At 41.6% G+C, this 18,412-nt stretch overlaps 1 protein-coding gene across 1 annotated transcript; it reads left to right on the forward strand.

The window, feature by feature from the left end:
- Positions 1 to 5,595: 5,595 nt before the first annotated feature.
- Positions 5,596 to 11,280, forward strand: LOC124509248 (X antigen family member 3-like). The gene is made up of 4 exons (XM_047075788.1): positions 5,596 to 5,679; positions 6,351 to 6,453; positions 8,669 to 8,794; positions 11,273 to 11,280. The coding sequence occupies exons 1-4, from the start codon at positions 5,596 to 5,598 to the stop codon at positions 11,278 to 11,280; spliced, it is 321 nt and encodes a 106-aa protein (XP_046931744.1).
- Positions 11,281 to 18,412: the final 7,132 nt, after the last annotated feature.

Raw genomic sequence — 18,412 nt, forward strand, 5'->3', positions numbered from 1 at the left:
CCGAGAGGCAGAAGGAGATAGTGAGAATCCCAAGCAGGTTCCACAATGTCAGTGCCAAGCCCAATACAGGGTTCAAACCCACGAACCACGAGATCATGACCTAAGCCAAAATCAAGAGTAGGATGCTTAACTGACTGAGTCACCCAGGCACCCCAATGGCTTTCTAATTTACTTTTGAGGAAAAAAAGTTTTGGGAGATCAAAAGTCTCCATAATGGCCACTGGTGTTCTAAATTACTTTTGGCTAAGTTGGTCCATTTAGTTAGAAATGCACATGAGGAGGGAACTGCAGTTTTTAAACATGAAACCAACCAGGGTACCAGAAAGAGGGGAGCACCTCCCATTTCTTAGAGGTTTTTCAGGAACAGCTTTGTTCCAGAAGGAATCAGACCAAAGGCCAGCACAATTCCAACAGGAACAGTCCAGTCCCCAAAAGGATATGACCAAAGGCTAACATAGTTCCAACAGGCACAATTCCAATAGGAACAAGTCTGGTTCTGAAAAGGAGTTTGATCAAAGGCCAAAGAATATTCTCAGAAAGGACAAATCTTTATTTTTATTTTTTTAAATGTTTATTTATTTTTGAGAGAGAGAAAGAGTGCAAACAGGGGACAGGCAGAGAGAGAGAGAGGGACAAAGAGTCAGAAGCAGGCTCTGCACTGACAACAGCAAGCCTGATGTGGGGCTCGAGCTCATGAACCATGAGATCATGACCTGAGCCAAAGTTGGATGCTAAACTGACGGAGCCACCCAGGCACCCCAGAAAGGACAAATCTTTAAAATGATCCCAAATAAAGCCTGGAGAGCTCAAAACACAAACCAAGCAGAACTTGAATCCAGGAGAAAACTTACCCTTAAGCTCTAAGGTTGGCAAGAAAGCAGGGAGCTCAATTGGCTTTGTGGATACCAGCACATGTATTGCTTACCAGTCTTGAAGTTGTTGGGAGTCTTCTCTGGATCTCACTTCTGATCACCAAATAGTGTTAACGTTAAAAATAAAACTGTCAGTTATTTTATCAGCAAAAAATGGATTTATTCAGGAAGAACAGAGAAATGAAACTTGGGACACGCAGGCTATGGCAAAACCATAGGCAAGTTGGGAGAACAAAGGAGAAGAATGCTCTTTTATAGAGGAAAATGGGGAGTTGGGAGACAAAAAGTCCACTGAAATAAAGTAGAATTTCCAAGTGTAGTGGTTTTTTCATTGGCTGAGTTGTGACAGTCTCTCATTGGCTGGGCTGTTGCTGAGAGGAGAAAACGTTTCTTTACTGGGGTAGTAAAACAGTATGGACTTACAAAGTACCTTCCTTCATGTTGGGGTCTACAATTAAGGAGATGTGATAGGGTAAGATCTCCCCCTTCTGGCTTCTTGCCTCTGTTTTAGTGAGGTTTCCCATTCTTAATGTTCACACAGCCTTTTCTGCATTGGTGTCCATTGATTGCCTTTCTCATGCAAGTTGAGAATTTTTCTTGGTTCTTCACATTCTGAGTAATTTGAATTATATTCTGGACATTTTGAATATTAGATTATGAGACTAGTGGTCTTGTGTAAATCCTATGGAATATGTTTCCACTTCTATTTCAGAAGGCCTTCTCTCTCTCTTCAGAGGCAGGCACAGTAGCCCTTGTCCTTGTGGCTGAGGTCAGGATAAGGGAAGAAGGTGGGCCTCGCAGGGGAAGGGATTAGATGAAAATGGGGTGAGTCTAGGGGGCATGATTTTAGGTATCTGGATCCTGGAGGCACCAGAAAATGCCAGCAAAGGGCAGCTTTGGGAATCCTAAGTAGGCTCCAGATAAATGGGTGGGAAGCACCCACCCTCCCTGCACATGTGGACCAGTGCACATGCCCAGTGCTGCATGCCTTCCAATTGGCCATTAGTGTGGGGCATGTGCATTGCATACCTCATGCTGATTTATGCTGGTGGCACTTTACCTTGTGATTTCTTTCTCTCTGCCTGAGACTCAATCTGTAGGTCCCCAGATAAGTTCTCCCAGGAGTTTAAATTTGAGTGGGTGTGAGGAGGGAGCCAGTGAGCTTCAGACACTAGAGTCTGTGTGGTTCCTGGATTATTAGAAGAAATGTCCTCAAGGTCATCAACCTCTTCACAGGTGCAGCAGCTGCCATTGCCTTTGATACCATTTCAGGCCAGGACAAGGGAGAACAGCAGTCTTCAGATGGGAGGGCGTCAGAGAAAGACGGGAAAAATCTTGGGGTCATGATTTGAGGTATCTTGGTCCTAGAGGGTGCAAGAACTGCGGATAGAGGGCTGATTCAAGAATCTTCAGTGGGGTGAGGGAATGGGAAGCCCTTGCATACATGGCAGGCACAGGACTCAGTGCACCTGCCCAGCACCATGTGCTTTCCCATCAGCCACTGGCCTGGGGTGTGTGCAATGCAGGCCGCATTTTACCGTCTGGATTTTTTCTTGCTGTTTGAGACTCAATTGGTTGGTCGCTGGATCAGTCCTCTCAGGAATTTAAGTGTGAAGAGGGAGCCAGCAGGCTTTGGGTGAGTAAGGGTGCTGTGGTTCCTGGCCTCCAAATAAGAAGGGTCTTGAGGTCATTGTCCTTCACTTCACAGATGTGGTGGCCGCCATGGCCCTTGATGTCATGCTGGGACTAGGAAAAGTGAGCGTGATGGTTTACAGATGGGGCAGGGGGGGTTAAGATGAAGCTGGGGTGAGTCCTGGTGCATGACTTGAGATATCTGGGTTCTGGAGGGCCCAAGAACTGCTGACAGAGGGCAGATTCAAGAATCCTCAGTCAGGTGAGGAGATGGGAAGCCCCCACCCACCTGGCACATGCAGGATGCAGTACGCCTGCCCAGCACCACACAATTTTCCATCAGCCACTGGCGCCGGGTGTGTGCAATGCGTTCAGGGTGCAGAGCAGTGCAGTTCACGTTTTAAGGTCTGGATTCTTTCTTGCTGTCTGTAACTTAATTGGTAGGTCCCCGGATCAGTCCTCCCAGGAATTTGAGCTTGAAGAGGAAGCCAGCAGGCTGTGGGTGGGTAAGAGTGGTGTGGTTTCTGGCCTCCAAGGAAGAAGGTCCTCAAGGTCTTCCTTTACCTTAGGGTTTTCAGCCATGGCCATTGTCTGTCTTGGTGAGTGTGGAACAAGAGAGGACAGTGGGGAAGGAGGGTGAGATGAAGATGGGGTGTTTGGGGGGCACGTTTTGAGGTTTCCGGGTCCTGGAGGCACCAAGAATTACTGGCAGAGGGGGCAGATTGAGGAATCTTTAGTGGGGCCCAGATGAAGGAGTGGAGTAAGTCACCGCCCACCCGGCGCTCGTGGGATGTAGTGCGCCTGCCCAGCGTCATGGGCTTTCTCATTGGCCATCGGCGTGGGGCGTGTGCCACGCGTTCTGGGTGCGGAGCAGCGTAGTTTGCGTCTAACGGTCTGGATTCTTTCTCGCTGTCTGCGACTCAATTGGTATGCTCCCAGATCAGTCCTCCCAGGAATTTGAGCGTGAAGAGGAAGCCAGCAGGCTTTGGGTGGGTAGGGGTGGTGTGGTTCCTGGCCTCAGAGGAGGAAGGGTCTTGAGGTCACCATCTTTCTCCTCACAAGTGTCCTTGCTTCATGGCCCTTGTTACTGAGGTGTAACCCGGATAGGAGAGGGTGATGGGCTGGGGGGGAGGGGTTCAGATGAAGATGGTGTGAATCTTGGGCGTATTATTTGAGGTATGTGGGCTCTGGAGGCCCCAGGAACTGCTGACAGAGGGCAGATTTGGTAATCATGGGTGGGGCTTCTGGAAGCCCCGCCCACATGGCACAGTAGGACTCCATGCACATGCCCACTGCCATGCTCTTTCCCACTGGCCATTTGCATGGAGCATGTGCAATGTGTTCCGGGTATGGAGCTGTGTGGGTTGCATCCTGCTATCTGCATTCTTTCTTGCTGACTGAGACTCAATTGCTAGGTTTTCAGATTAGTCTTCCCAGGAATTCAAGTGAGTGTGAGGAGGGATGCAGCAGGTTTTGGGCAAGTAGGGATGACACCGTTCCTGGCCTGTGAGGAAGAAGGTCCTTGAGCGATTACCCTCTTCCTTTTCACAGGTATTGGGGCTGTCATGGCCCTTGATATATAGTGGGATGTGTACAGGGAATAATGGTGGGCTGCAGAGTGGAGGGGTTCAGATTAAGATGGGCTAGTCCTGGGGGCATGATTTGAGGTATTTGGGTCCCGGAGGCACCAGGAACTGTCGACAGAGGGCAAATTTGGGAATCTTAAGTGGGTCCCAGGCAAGGGGGTGGGGAAGCCCTTACCTGTGCTGCACATGTGGGACACAGTATGCATTCCCAGGACTGCTGCACCTTCACCCGCAGGTGTGGGGTATGTGCAATGAATTCTGAGTGCTGAGCAGTGTGGGTCTTGTCTTACAATCTGTATTCTTTTTTTTTGCTGTCTGAGACTCAACTGGTAGGTCTGCAGATAAGTTTTTCCAGCAGTTTAAGTGTGAGTGAGTGTGAAGAGGGAGCCAGTAGTTTTGAGGCAGGGGTCAGGGCAGTGTGGTTTCTGGTCCCTGAGGAGGAAAGTCATCTTTCTTCTCACAGGCTTCACAGCCACCCTGTGAAGGGCCCCATCAATGGCCCTTGATGTGGTGGCAGGACAGGGGAGGAGGGTAAGCTAGGGAGAGATGGGGGTCAAATGAAGATGGCATGAGTCTTGGGGGCATTTTTTGAGATATTGGAGTCTTGGAGGCACAAGGAACTGCCAATAGGGCCCACACAATGGAGTCCTCAGTGGGGTCCTGGGTAAGGGGCAAGTCTGGTAGTAAAGAAAGGCCCTAGAAATGGGGAATGTTGTGGAGTTGTAACTGCATCCCTGAGATTTGTAGTGTGCCAGGCGGAGTACCAGGAGAGGAGAGTGCCACATGTAGTCTTTATTGCAGGCACTCAACCCTGCAATTCTAGTGCAAAACTAGCTGTAGGCAATATATTAACAGTGAATGTAGTTAGGTGCTCCAATAAAACTTTATTGGAGGTATGGAAAGAAAGGGCTTAGTAAATCAGAGTGTGCCAGCAGTAGTAGTTACTCAAAGTCTTAATTCTCCTGTGGTAGTTTCTTTCTTTTTTTTTCTTTTTTAAGTTTATTTATTTTGGAAGAAAGAGCGAGCACAAATGGGAGGGGCAGAGAGAGAGGTAGAGAAAGGATCTCAAGCAGGCTCCATGCAACGTGGGGCTCAAACCCACAAACTTTGAGATCATGACTTGAGCTTGAGCAAAATCAAGAGTCAGAGCCTTGACAGATTGAGCCGCCCAGGTTCCCCTCCAGTGGTATTTTCTTAAATATCTCCAAGATGGTGAAACAAGTTGTAAAACCATATCCCTTCAGAAATATGTTCTTGTCTTTAACACATGCTTTATTTAATTTCTGTGTCTGCTTGGCCATGACATAAACAATTGCCTTTGCAAGCTGCCAGATTTGGTGGGATTGAAAAGTATGCACAATTAAATTAACTTTCGACTTACTTTGAACATATTTTCAATCTTGAAAAAAAAGCACATGTCACCATTTGGCCACAGAAGTGGTCAAATATAACTATCCTCTCAAGTGCATTTTCTAAATCCCAGTATTCTGTTTTCAGTGTGAAATATGAGTTGGCAAATAAGGTCAACATTCAAGCCTAGAGCAAGACGAAATGATCAAAACTCTTTCCAGCTAGTTGGGCCTGTGGTTGTAAGTACTTGAACATTTGATGTTTTTTATTAGTACAAATTTATTTTTGTGAAAGTGTTGAACTAATATAGATACACTGAAAAGGGTTTTTCATGCTGATAAGGAGCATTTATCCAGGAGCATCACATTCTGGTATTTCTTGGATGAATGCTGTTATGTTCCCAGGAAATATATCTGATGACTTTCTTACACATTTTAACAACAGATTGCACACATCCATCCCAACATAGATTAAAATAGCTTCCAAAGCCCTTATGGGTAACTCTTTTCTTGGAGTAGCCTCTCTGTGGGAAGAGTAATTTTATTAAGAATAAGTATACTGAATAGTATTGGAGAAATGTCTTTAGATTTTTGTTGTTGTCATTGAACCATTTTATAAATTCCTTTTTAATGTGGCATCCTCTCTACATTTAGCTGTGGACAGTCTGCTCTGCCAGTCTTAGGTGGATTTTTTTCTGGGTTATTTATACTTATTGGGTGTTATCTAGGTGTCTGTGTGGGACAAAGTGAGCTTAGAATCTTCCTACTCGCCATCTTCCCTGGAAGTGAAATGTTTTTAGATTTACTTATGATCAAATATATCTATGTATTCTGTATATTTATATTATTGACATGTATTAATAACACAACTTTTTATTTGTGTGCATCCATACACACACCCCTCGGCCCAGCAGCCCAGTATTGAACAACGTCAGCAAGAGGAGCCACCAACTGACCTTCAGGATAGTATGCCTGATCAAGAGAAAAAAGATAAAGTAGCACCTGTGGTTCAAGGTGAAGGCAAAGGGAAGAAAAATACCTCGTGTATGTGTGTGTGTGATGTGCTTCATGTAGCTTGATATACTTGTAACAGAAGGGAGCACCAAAATAGAAAGGAATCTCAAACATTGCTTGGAAATTAGCTGGAAAAGTGAAGAGAATATATACTTTGCAGCCTAGGGCAATTCCTTACTATAGTAAATTTCCCCTATTTTATAAATGAGAAAATTGAAGCTCAAGGGTTGTGTTTATCAAAGAGCATTTCGCTATTGAAAACAAAATTTGTATTTAAAAATTTGTTAATGTTTATTTTTGACAGAGAGAGAGAGAGAGAGAGAGCGCGAGCATGAGTGGGGGAGGGGCAGAGACAGAGGGAGACACAGAATCTGAAGCAGGTTCCAGGCTCTGAGCTGTCAGCACAGAGCCCGATGCGGGGCTCGAACTCACAGGCCCCAAGATCATGACCTGAGCCGAAGTCGGACGCTCAACTGACTGAGCCACCCAAGTGCCCCAGGAAATTTGTATTTTTTAAAGTGGCTTTTAAAAGGAGGTTTTTAATCCTTCTGTGGTTAGAAAAACCAAGAGATTAATTATCCTGAGATTAACATGAGACATATGGATTGCTCCCAGATATATAGTATTCTTAGTATATAGTATTTTGAAGTAAAGCATTTATATAATTCAGGCCATTGTTAAGGGTTCTAGAACATGACTGATAACAACATCCATTCATTTCTTTCCACCCTACTTCCTTTATTCTTACTGTAAGACAGTATACTTATTGTCATTCACAGATAATTTTGCTCTTATTTTTTGTCCTTTGTTGTGCATGGGATTAATTTATGGAACATTATACATAGGGCCTTTGGACCTAAATATAACTTGTTTATTTTAACCAAGTAAGTTTTTGGTTACCCCAAGAGAGGATGGTTGTCACTTCTAAAAAATTTGTCATAGGTCTGCAAATACACTCAGAAAATTCTTGAGAAAGTTGCATTTTAATTGTAATTTAAATTCTATCCATGATGTAAACTTCAGACTTCATAGAGCTGTAAGACAGGGTATTTTATGTTATGCATTTTAAAACCAGAATTAAAAATAAAGTAGCTAGTGGGGTGCCAGGGTGGCTGAGTTAGTTAAGCATCCGACTCTTGATCTCAGCTAGGTCTTGATCTCAGGGTTGTGTGTTGAAGCCCCACATTGGGCTCTGTGCTAGGACTGAAGTCTACTTAAAAAAAAAAAACCCACTGTCTTCCTGGAGTACAATAGGACGATGTCATATATTCTTTTTATTTATAGTTCCAAACCACAAAATTTACAGAAAAGTTACAAGAACAGTACAATTACACACACACACACACACACACACACACACACACACACACACAATTTCCCCAGTTGTCCTGATAATCTCTTTTATATAATTTTTTTTATCCAGAGTCCAGTCCAGGATCATGCATTTACGTTTAGTTTCTTTTAATCTGGAATAGTTCCACACATTTTTGAAAAGGACAGACCAGTTGGTTTGCAGAATGTTTATCAGTTTTGGGCTTTGTTTTAAGACTTTTTTTTCACTCAACTTGTGCCATGTAACATGCTGAGTATTGAGAGGCATTATTTCAGCCTTGAACTCACACTCTAGTCATAGAGACTCAAGTCACTGGCAAGTACAATCACAAGTGCAGTACAGATCAGTACAAAGGGGACACCTGAGTAGTCTCAGGGCACTCTTGAAAAAGGAAGAGGATAATAAAACCCTGCTTTCCTAGTTTCTGGTAATAGACACCTGAAATAATGCTCTTGTAATTCTTTTTTTAATTTTAATTTTATTTTTATTAAAAAAAGTTATGTTTATTTTTTTTGAAAGAGAGACACACAGGCACAAGCAGGGGAGGGGCAGAGAGAGAGGGAGACATAGAATCTGAAGCAGGCTCCAGTCTCTGAGCTGTTAGCACAGAGCCCGATGCGGGGCTCGAACTCACAGACTGTGAGATCATGACCTGAGCCAAAGTCAGATGCTTAACCAACTGAGCCACCCAGGCACCCTGCTCTAATTCTTAACCACATTTGTTACCACACTAGCCTAAGGCTTTTATTTCATAACACTGAGGGAATGAATATTATTTCCTTATTCATATCTCATGTTTTACTTCTTAAATTGATTACCTTTTTATTTTCAGAGGCCCCATACTCTTCAGATTGTATAAATCTCACACTTTTTATTTTCAAGGGCCTTCCCTAGAACCTGATCAACAGGAACTGGTTCTTCCAAAGACTGGTCGTGAGCATGGAGACGGTCCTGATGTCAGAGGGAAGAGACTTGCAAATCTAGAGTCCCTTAAAATGCTGGAAGCAGGTATGTGATACATTAAGCATGCAAATTATAGGGTGTCTGTTTTCTTTTTTTTTTATATATATATGAAATTTATTGACAAATTGGTTTCCATACAACACCCAGTGCTCATCCCAAAAGGTGCCCTCCTCAATACCCATCACCCACTCTCCCCTCCCTCCCACCCCCCATCAACCCTCAGTTTGTTCTCAGTTTTTAACAGTCTCTTATGCTTTGGCTCTCTCCCACTCTAACCTCTTTTTTTTTTTCCTTCCCCTCCCCCATGGGTTCCTGTTAAGTTTCTCAGGATGCACATAAGAGTGAAACCATATGGTATCTGTCTTTCTCTGTATGGCTTATTTCACTTAGCATCACACTCTCCAGTTCCATCCACGTTGCTACAAAAGGCCATATTTCATTTTTTCTCATTGCCACGTAGTATTCCATTGTGTATATAAACCACAATTTCTTTATCCATTCATCAGTTGATGGACATTTAGGCTCTTTCCATAATTTGGCTATTGTTGACAGTGCTGCTATGAACATTGGGGTACAAGTGCCCCTATGCATCAGTACTCCTGTATCCCTTGGGTAAATTCCTAGCAGTGCTATTGCTGGGTCATAGGGTAGGTCTATTTTTAATTTTCTGAGGAACCTCCACACTGCTTTCCAGAGCGGCTGCACCAATTTGCATTCCCACCAACAGTGCAAGAGGGTTCCCGTTTCTCCACATCCTCGCCAGCATCTATAGTCTCCTGATTTGTTCATTTTGGCCACTCTGACTGGCGTGAGGTGATACCTGAGTGTGGTTTTGATTTGTATTTCCCTGATAAGGAGCGACGCTGAACATCTTTTCATGTGCCTGTTGGCCATCTGGATGTCTTCTTTAGAGAAGTGTCTATTCATGTTTTCTGCCCATTTCTTCACTGGGTTATTTGTTTTTCGTGTGTGGAGTTTGGTGAGCTCTTTATAGATTTTAGATACTAGCCCTTTGTCCGATATGTCATTTGCAAATATCTTTTCCCATTCCGTTGGTTGCCTTTTAGTTTTGTTGGTTGTTTCCTTTGCTGTGCAGAAGCTTTTTATCTTCATAAGGTCCCAGTAATTCACTTTTGCTTTTAATTCCCTTGCCTTTGGGGATGTGTCGAGTAAGAGATGTACAGAAATCAGTTGCATTCTTATACACTAACAATGAAGCAACAGAAAGACAAATAAAGAAACTGATCCCATTCACAATTGCACCAAGAAGCATAAAATACCTAGGAATAAATCTAACCAAAGATGTAAAGGATCTGTATGCTGAAAACTATAGAAAGCTTATGAAGGTAATTGAAGAAGATTTAAAGAAATGGAAAGACATTCCCTGCTCATGGATTGGAAAAATAAATATTGTCAAAATGTCAATACTACCCAAAGCTATCTACACATTCAATGCAATCCCAATCAAAATTGCACCAGCATTCTTCTCGAAACTAGAACAAGCAATCCTAAAATTCATATGGAACCACAAAAGGCCCCGAATAGCCAAAGGAATTTTGAAGAAGAAGACCAAAGCAGGAGGCATCACAATCCCAGACTTTAGCCTCTACTACAAAGCTGTAATCATCAAGACAGCATGGTATTGGCACAAAAACAGACACACAGACCAATGGAATAGAATAGAAACCCCAGAACTAGACCCACAAACGTATGGCCAACTCATCTTTGACAAAGCAGGAAAGAACATCCAATGGAAAAAAGACAGCCTCTTTAACAAATGGTGCTGGGAGAACTGGACAGCAACATGCAGAAGGTTGAAACTAGACCACTTTCTCACACCATTTACAAAAATAACTCAAAATGGATAAAGGACCTAAATGTGAGACAGGAAACCATCAGAACCTTAGAGGAGAAAGCAGGAAAAGACCTCTCTGACCTCAGCCGTAGGGTGTCTGTTTTCTGCAATGTTATATTTTTAATAACACAGAGGTAACATTATTGCTACTTCCAGTAACAGAGTTCACATACAAAAATGATTTGAAATGTAGTTCAAACCTTGAATGGCAGACTTACAGACTATCAGGCATAGAAACAAAGTGGGTCAAAGCCATATTAAATTACAAGATAGGAAAACAGGGGTGCCTGGGTGGCTTAGTCTGTTGGGTGTCCAATTCTTGATTTTGGTTCAGGTCTTGATCCCAGCACCACGTCGGGCTCTGTGCTGAGCATGGAGCCTGCTTGAGATTCTCTCTTCCCCTCTCCCCCTCTACCCCACTCCCTCTCTCTCAAATAAAAAAAAGAAAAAGTTTCTTACTTTTGAGTTTAAGTCCTTTATCAAACAGCTAATGATTTTCAGATACTTTTAGAGATATCCACTTTTAACAGATATGTAACACATTTGTAACACACATCAGTTTGTATGAAATATGCTGAGGCCCTGAAATAGGTTCTAATACCAGCTCTAACATAATTTGTGTGACTCTGGATAAATCCCTTAACCTCTGACCCCATCTTTGCTCTTAGGAAAATAGTGATTCAAATCAGATATGTAAAAATCATTTTCGGTTCTGATTTTGTGTGCCCTGGTTTTGTAGGTTAGAATACAAAGATAATTTGTTTTGTGTGATTTATCATAAATCACCAAACCCTGACCTGAGTCAGATTACAATATCTGAACTGAGGGTTCAACGCTACTAAGGAAATGAACAAACACTGTTTGATGTTTGTTTTTGTACAGAGTCCTGAATGCCTATCCTCAGATTCTGTCAAATTTGCAATTCTCTGGCTCTTAAAGGACAATTGTATTTTAAATCTTCCCCCAGATGAAGCCTCAAATGGCTGAATAAAATGTCAAGAGACCATATAGTTTCTAGTTTCTGTGGCTGATCAGGTAGAGAGAATGTATGTAGTCAGTGATGCCCAAGGCACATGTAAGATACCTGTGCCTAGCACAATCCTCATCCTCACTGTCAGTCTTCATGAACTACTGTTTCCACTAAAATGTGGACACCATGATATAATCACCTTTAACCATGTCAAATGTGGCATGAAAAATTCTCCCCCTGAGATATCAGTTGGTAAGATTTGAAGTTCAAAGACTAACTGAAGTCCTTCCTGAGTAATAACTTCAAAATGTTGACCTGAGCTGACATTGGACGCTAAACCAACTGAGCCAACTAGGCACCTTTAATTATAGGAACTTCTGAATTTAAAGCTTGATATTTAGGGAAGAAATGAACTTGCATTAGTCTTCTAAATATTTTCACTCTACATTCCTGGTTCATTCTACTAGATGACGTACACTAAACAAGTTTTTGACTGCTTTTGGGAGCTTACTGAACATGGCTAAAGTGTACCTGTGGGAAGTACAATAGCTCTAAATACATGTTATTAAAAAGGGTAAAGATAATAATATGAGCATGTAATATAAAACAAAATAATTAAAAAGACAACAAAATAAAGCTAAGGGTAAAGGAGAGATTCTTAATAAAAGGCCAGTATGAATCATCAGGCAAAAGAAAAATAATCCAACTAACAGATAGATTGCTCTTTTAGAAAATACTTATGAATAGGGACACCTGGGTGGCTCTGTTGGTTGAGCGTCTGACTTCAGTTCAGGTCATGATCTCACAGTTTGTGGGTTCGAGCCCCGTGTCGGGCTCTGTGCTGACAGCTCAGTGCCTGGAGCCTGCTTCAGATTCTGTGTCTCCTTCTCTTTCTCTGCTCCTCCCCTGCTCTCTCTCTCTCTCTCTCTCAAAAGTAAACATTAAAAAATTTTTAAAAACAAATACTTACGAATAGAAGATCCACTAGTTTATGTAATTTTGAAGAAAATAGACAAAAGGCAAGTATAAAGAATATGAACAAGACACTAACAGATACTGAATGTATTCTATAATTATATAATGTATATGTATATTTGTATGTATATATATGTATAATATATATGTATGTACATACATATTGTATGTATGTATAATGCATATTTGGCTTTCCGAGTTTCTTTTTCTTCGCCACCCTTCTCCTTTCCCCTCCCTTTTTGGCCAAACTGAGAAATGGTACTGTTTCTCCTTCACAATTTAATGTTACCTTTGATGGTAATGACTTAAAACTGGTGTGAGCATATAATTTATTGCTCAAACTGGCACACTTTTAAGCATCTAAAGAGGCACTATTCATAATTACAGCAGGAGCATAGGTGAAAACAGGGACAGATGGTCACCCTACTTAAAACAACCACATACGGGCTAAACTAGGTTAAAGTACAGTTTTGCACTTTTCCACTAAAGAGTCAAAACAAATACAATCCTAGCCTTTCTATTTATTTCACTTATGCAATTCCAAGCGTGACATTACTGTTTCAGATATCCTATATTCTGAGTATTTTCTCAAGTCAAAACATTTAAATGATACCTTTTTAAAAGTGTCTTTTGTTTCTTAGGTTTTTCATTGGTTGGTTGGATTCTTACTAACAGTATAAGATATTTTTGTTTGCTATTTAAAACTACCTCTGAGTAAATGCATTGGGTTTAATCCATTCTGAACTTGAACTGTCCCTTTGTTTCTTTGTACCACTAGAAAATGTCATTTGCATGCCTTTAGTGTTGTCTAAATAAAGTTCTGCTAAGTAATGTTCTCAACTGTTTTGTTTCTCTTAAAGGTGAAGGGCAATCACAGGTTTAAATGAAGACAAGTTGAAACCATGTAGACTGCTTTTGTGTTGGAAGTTTGCCTGTTAAACTTCTCTCAATAAAGTTTTGCCATCTTGTCCAAAGAAGTTTTGCACATCTATTGTTAAATTTATTCCTAGGAATGTGATGTATTGAAAATTGCACTTTTTTGGAAATTTTATATTTTTAAAATTTATTTCTTAAATTTCAGCATAATTAACATATGGCATTATATTAGTTTCAGGTGTATGATATAGTAATTCAACACTGTGGAGAACAGTATGGAGGTTCCTCAAAAAATAAAAAATAGGGGCGCCTGGGTGGCTTGGTCCGTTGGGCATCCGACTTCGGCTCAGGTCATGATTTCATGGTCCGTGAGTTCGAGCCCTGCGTCGGACTCTGTGCTGACAGCTCAGAGCCTGGAGCCTTTTTCAGATTCTGTGTCTCCCTCTCTTTCTGCCCCTCCCCTGTTCATGCTCTGTCTCTCTCTGTCTCAAAAATAAATAAACGTTAAAAAAATTAAAAAAAATAGGGGCGCCTGGGTGGCGCAGTCGGTTAAACGTCCGACTTCAGCCAGGTCACGATCTCACGGTCCGTGAGTTCGAGCCCCGCGTCAGGCTCTGGGCTGATGGCTCAGAGCCTGGAGCCTGTTTCCGATTCTGTGTCTCCCTCTCTCTCTGCCCCTCCCCCGTTCATGCTCTGTCTCTCTCTGTCCCAAAAATAAATAAACGTTGAAAAAAAAATTAAAAAAAAATAGAATTACCTTAAGATCCAGTGAATTCTACTGGGTATTTGCCCAAAGAAAATGAGACATTAATTTTTGTATATCACTTTTTCTTTTCTTTTTTATTTTAGAGAGAGAGGGGAGAGAGTGCGAGTGGGGGAAAGGAGAAGGGTCAGAGAGAGAGAGAGAATTTCAAGCAGGCTCCATGCTCAGTGTGGAGCCTGACATGGGGCTAGATCCCAGCACCCTGGGATCATGACCTGAGCCAAAATCAAGAGTCGAACGCTCAACCGACTGAGCCACCCAGGCGCCCCTTGTATATTGCCTTTTATATCCAGCAACCTTGCTATATATGTTTATTAATACCAAAAATTTATCTTTAGATCCTTTTCAGTTTTCAAAATGCATAATCATACCATCTTTGAATAATAATTTTGTCCCTGCCATTTTATTTTATTATTTTATTATTTTCTTTGTTCTGCCATTTTAAAGATTGCATTTTCTATTTCCTTTTCTCATTTTATGGTGTTGGGCAGACCCAAATAGTACAATGTGAAATAGGACTGGTGAGTGGGACATTCTTGTCTTTTTCATGATTAGAAATAGAAAATTTTCAACATTTTTCCATAATGTTTACTGTACATTTTTTGTAGATGCATTTTATCAGGGTAAAGTCATTCTGTTCTATTCTGAATTTGCTGATAGTATTCATCTTAAATATGTTGAATGTCAGCAAACACAGGGCAGTTATTGACATGATGGTAAGATTTTTTCCCTCTATTAAATCTGTTAAAATGGTGAGTTGCATTCTCAAGTTTCTATGTTTAAGCCAACTTTGTATTCCTAGGGTAAACAACTTGATCATGCGTAATCTACGTCCTAATGATTTGTTTAGGATTTTTATGTATGTCCTCATGAGTGACACTAGCCTTTTTTTTAAAACTTTTTGTTGGACTTTGGTATCAAGGTTATGCTAGCTTCATAAAATGAATCGGGATATAAATGTATTTTTCTGTTTATGAAACTTCAGTGCTGTGGGTAACGTAGGGCTAGTCTTTCCTATCCAGCTGGTTCTGGATTGCTTCTCCATTTTAAGGTCAGACCCTACATAAAGGGCAATGACTGAAGGGGCAGCTCTAGGTTCCCATCCCTTCATACTTTGTGAGGTGCTCAGCTTCCCTGCAGGATCACCTGTAATGATGCCATCACTCTGCTCCTGTTTCTATGCTGACACTAATCTTCTATATCCAGAAAGTTAATATTCTTGGCTCTTGTCTAGATAATTTTGGTCTGTGCTGTCTGGTCGTGAATGGATGACCAACCCAGAGCTGTGTCAAGTTACAACAGCTCCATTTAATTAAATTCTTTGGTAATAACAGGAATACTATCTCACATTTATAGGGTGCGTATTATCTGTTAGCCACTTCTATGTACTAGATTTTCTGTACATTTATGACGTCATCAAATCCTTACAAAGAAGGTAAGTCAGTGTTGTCACAAAACTGACCATCTCTGACCTCAGTAAGAAGCAGATTTGGGGATTGAAGTTTTAAGTTCAAAACCCTTGATCTTTTATCAGAGTAAAAGCTTCTGAAAGTGAATAAGGAAGAACTGATGGCCTATGTGATGACTTTAGTTGTAATCTGATGTTTATGTGAATATATATAAATTTAAATATATATCATATACATATACAATATATAATATATACATACATATAATTTGACTTAAAAGGCTTTGTTCTTATCTTGAAGGGTTTCCTATTATGTGCCAAACAGACCTCACATGGTGTCCAAGATGAAATCATTGTTTAAAAAAACACTTAATAATATGATTATCTTGTGCTACAGAAAAATACAACCAGAATACTAAAGCCACTTGGAACAGTTGTTTGTGGGGAGACAGAGAAAACAACTTTGCCACAAGCCTCATGATGGTAAAATGCTACATCTCCTGCAAAGTTATTCAGAGATGGGAGGGAGTAGCCACAAATCTCTTTTTTCAACAAAGTCTTCCATTTGCCTAACATCTCAGAATCCTCGTTAACTGCCAGATTTAAACCTTATATTCCTATTCCTATACACAATGACAGCAAGCTACATCTCTGAGACTCCACTTATATCTTCATACCCCATAAAACAGTTCCTGGAAAGAAACCTAAAACAGTTTTGGAAACCAAGAATAACTCTACTTAGAATCTACCCTGATTCAGGAATGGCGGGGTATTCCAGAAAGTAATTATTTCTCCCTCTCGCAGAGGTTTAAAAATGTTTCCTGGCCCAGAGGCACTTGGGTATCTCAGTCGGTAGAGCATCTGACTTTGGCTGAGGTCATGACCTTGTAGTTCAAGACCCGCATCAGGCTCACTGCTATCAGTGCAGATCCTCTGTCTCCCTCTCTCTGCCCCTCCCCCGCTTGTGCTCTCTCAAAAATAAATAAAACATTAAAAAAAACTTAAAAATGTTTCCTGGCCCAAAAGGACTGAAAATTCAAGATTCGAATAAAAAAGATACTCTAAATGTAGAGTATCCCAATTTGCCACAGAATATGTGAGAGGTCACCAGTTTGTGAAGCTGGCTGAAAAAATTAGGGCCTCAGTGGAAGAAAAGGAAAAGGAACCAGGGGGACTAGCTGAGGCAAAATGACTTGGATCCTACCGACTGTGTCTCCTTATAGACTGAGCCATGAAATAGCCATGGGTTTCAGTCCTGGCTCTGACACACTGTGTGATGGTGCAAAAGGCATTTATATCTTCTGGACATCCTTTTAGGTCTGCTTCCTCATTTCTACAGTAGGAGTTACTATGATGGCTGTGATGAATAAGAGGTAACCTACAGATCCATACGGTGGGGGAGGCCATCACACCGGTGGGACAGACAGATACATAAACAGAATAGCAGTTGAAGTGGAAAGGAGAAACACCGGGAAGGGACCCAGGAAAAAAACCAGTGGGGCGACCAGGAGGAAAACCAGGAGAGGGGACTCATTGTCCAAGTGAAAGAGGCCTGGATTCCCACATCTGCTGCTCACTGGGTTTGCATATGTGACCCTGCTGATAGGAGTCTGGGTGCCATCTACCTCAACACTTAAAACTAAAATAAGCAGAGTGATCTCACACTTAAAAACTAAGATAATCTGGGGTGCCTGGGTGGCTCAGTCGGTTGAGCATCCAACTTCAGCTCAGGTGAAGTCATGAGCTGAAGGTGAAGTCAGCATGACCTCACAGCTCTTGAGTTTGAGCCCTGCATCGGGCTTTGTGGTGACAGCTTGGAGCCTGGAGCCTGCTTCGGATTCTGTGTCTCCTCTCTCTGCCCCTCTCCCTTGCTCACGTTCTGTCTCTCTCAAAAATAAACATTAAAAAAAAGACTAAGATAATCAGATCGGCACTGGTTATGTGTATCCAAAAATTAGTTACTGAGAGCCTGGTCTGTTCACCAGCTGTTTTGTATATGGGAAGACTTCAGAGAATTAGCTGATACAGCTCCTAAATGTGGGCTGATCTGATAAAATAGCAGTGACAAAAGACAGACTGACAAGAAAAAAACATACAGATTGACTTATTGTAATAAGTTCTATGTGACCCAAAGCGATGGTTAAACCTGAGCATTTTTATGCTTTATTTGATGAAGAGTGCAAAGTCATGGAAAAAAAAGGTAAAAGGACAAGAAAAGAAAAGGTCATGAACCAAGTGTAGTAAACTAGGGGAAACAGCAAGGCCTGTTCATTCAGATTCCTCTCGGTGTTTTTGTGTCTCTGAAGACAAAGATGCTCCTTTCCTCTGGGTTTAGAGAGGCCATCTTTCACATGAGGCGCTTATGACCTGTTTCAGGGAAAGGTCCGAAAATCTTGCCTGTACCTTCAGTTTCTCAAATTCTTACAGCTAAAATATTCAATAGGCCAAGGTGCAATATTTTGGGTAGTAGGCCCTGACGCCATCATTGGTATACTCGATTAACAGAGTAGCATGTATTAGGGCTCCTGGGTGGCTCAGTTGGTTAAGCGTCCAACTTTGGCTCAGGTCATGATCTCGAGGTTTGAGAGTTCGAGCCCCGCGTTGGGCTCTGTGCTGACAGCTTGGAGCCTGGAGCCTGCTTTGGATTCTGTGTCTCCCTCTCTCTCTGCCCCTTCCCCCACTCACATTCTGTCTATCAAAAATGAATAAACATTAAAAAGATTTTTTTTAAAAACAGTGTAGCATGTGTCATCATCACTCAAACCAAAACCAAAACCAAACCAAAACCAAAACCAAACAAATCTTTGAGCACTTGC

This window comes from Lynx rufus, unplaced genomic scaffold (genome assembly GCF_022079265.1).
Source record: "Lynx rufus isolate CCGP_SWC_20201006 ecotype Redwood Valley unplaced genomic scaffold, mLynRuf1.p SCAF_14, whole genome shotgun sequence".
Classification (NCBI taxonomy): Eukaryota; Metazoa; Chordata; class Mammalia; order Carnivora; family Felidae; genus Lynx; species Lynx rufus.

Coding starts and splice junctions, on each gene's coding strand:
- LOC124509248 (XM_047075788.1), top strand. CDS start 5,596: ATGAGTTGGCAAATAAGGTCAACATTCAAGCCTAGAGCAAGACGAAAT. Junction 5,680..6,350: donor AGCTAGTTGGGCCTGTGGTT/GTAAGTACTTGA, acceptor CCCTCGGCCCAG/CAGCCCAGTATTGAACAACG. Junction 6,454..8,668: donor AGTAGCACCTGTGGTTCAAG/GTGAAGGCAAAG, acceptor TTTATTTTCAAG/GGCCTTCCCTAGAACCTGAT.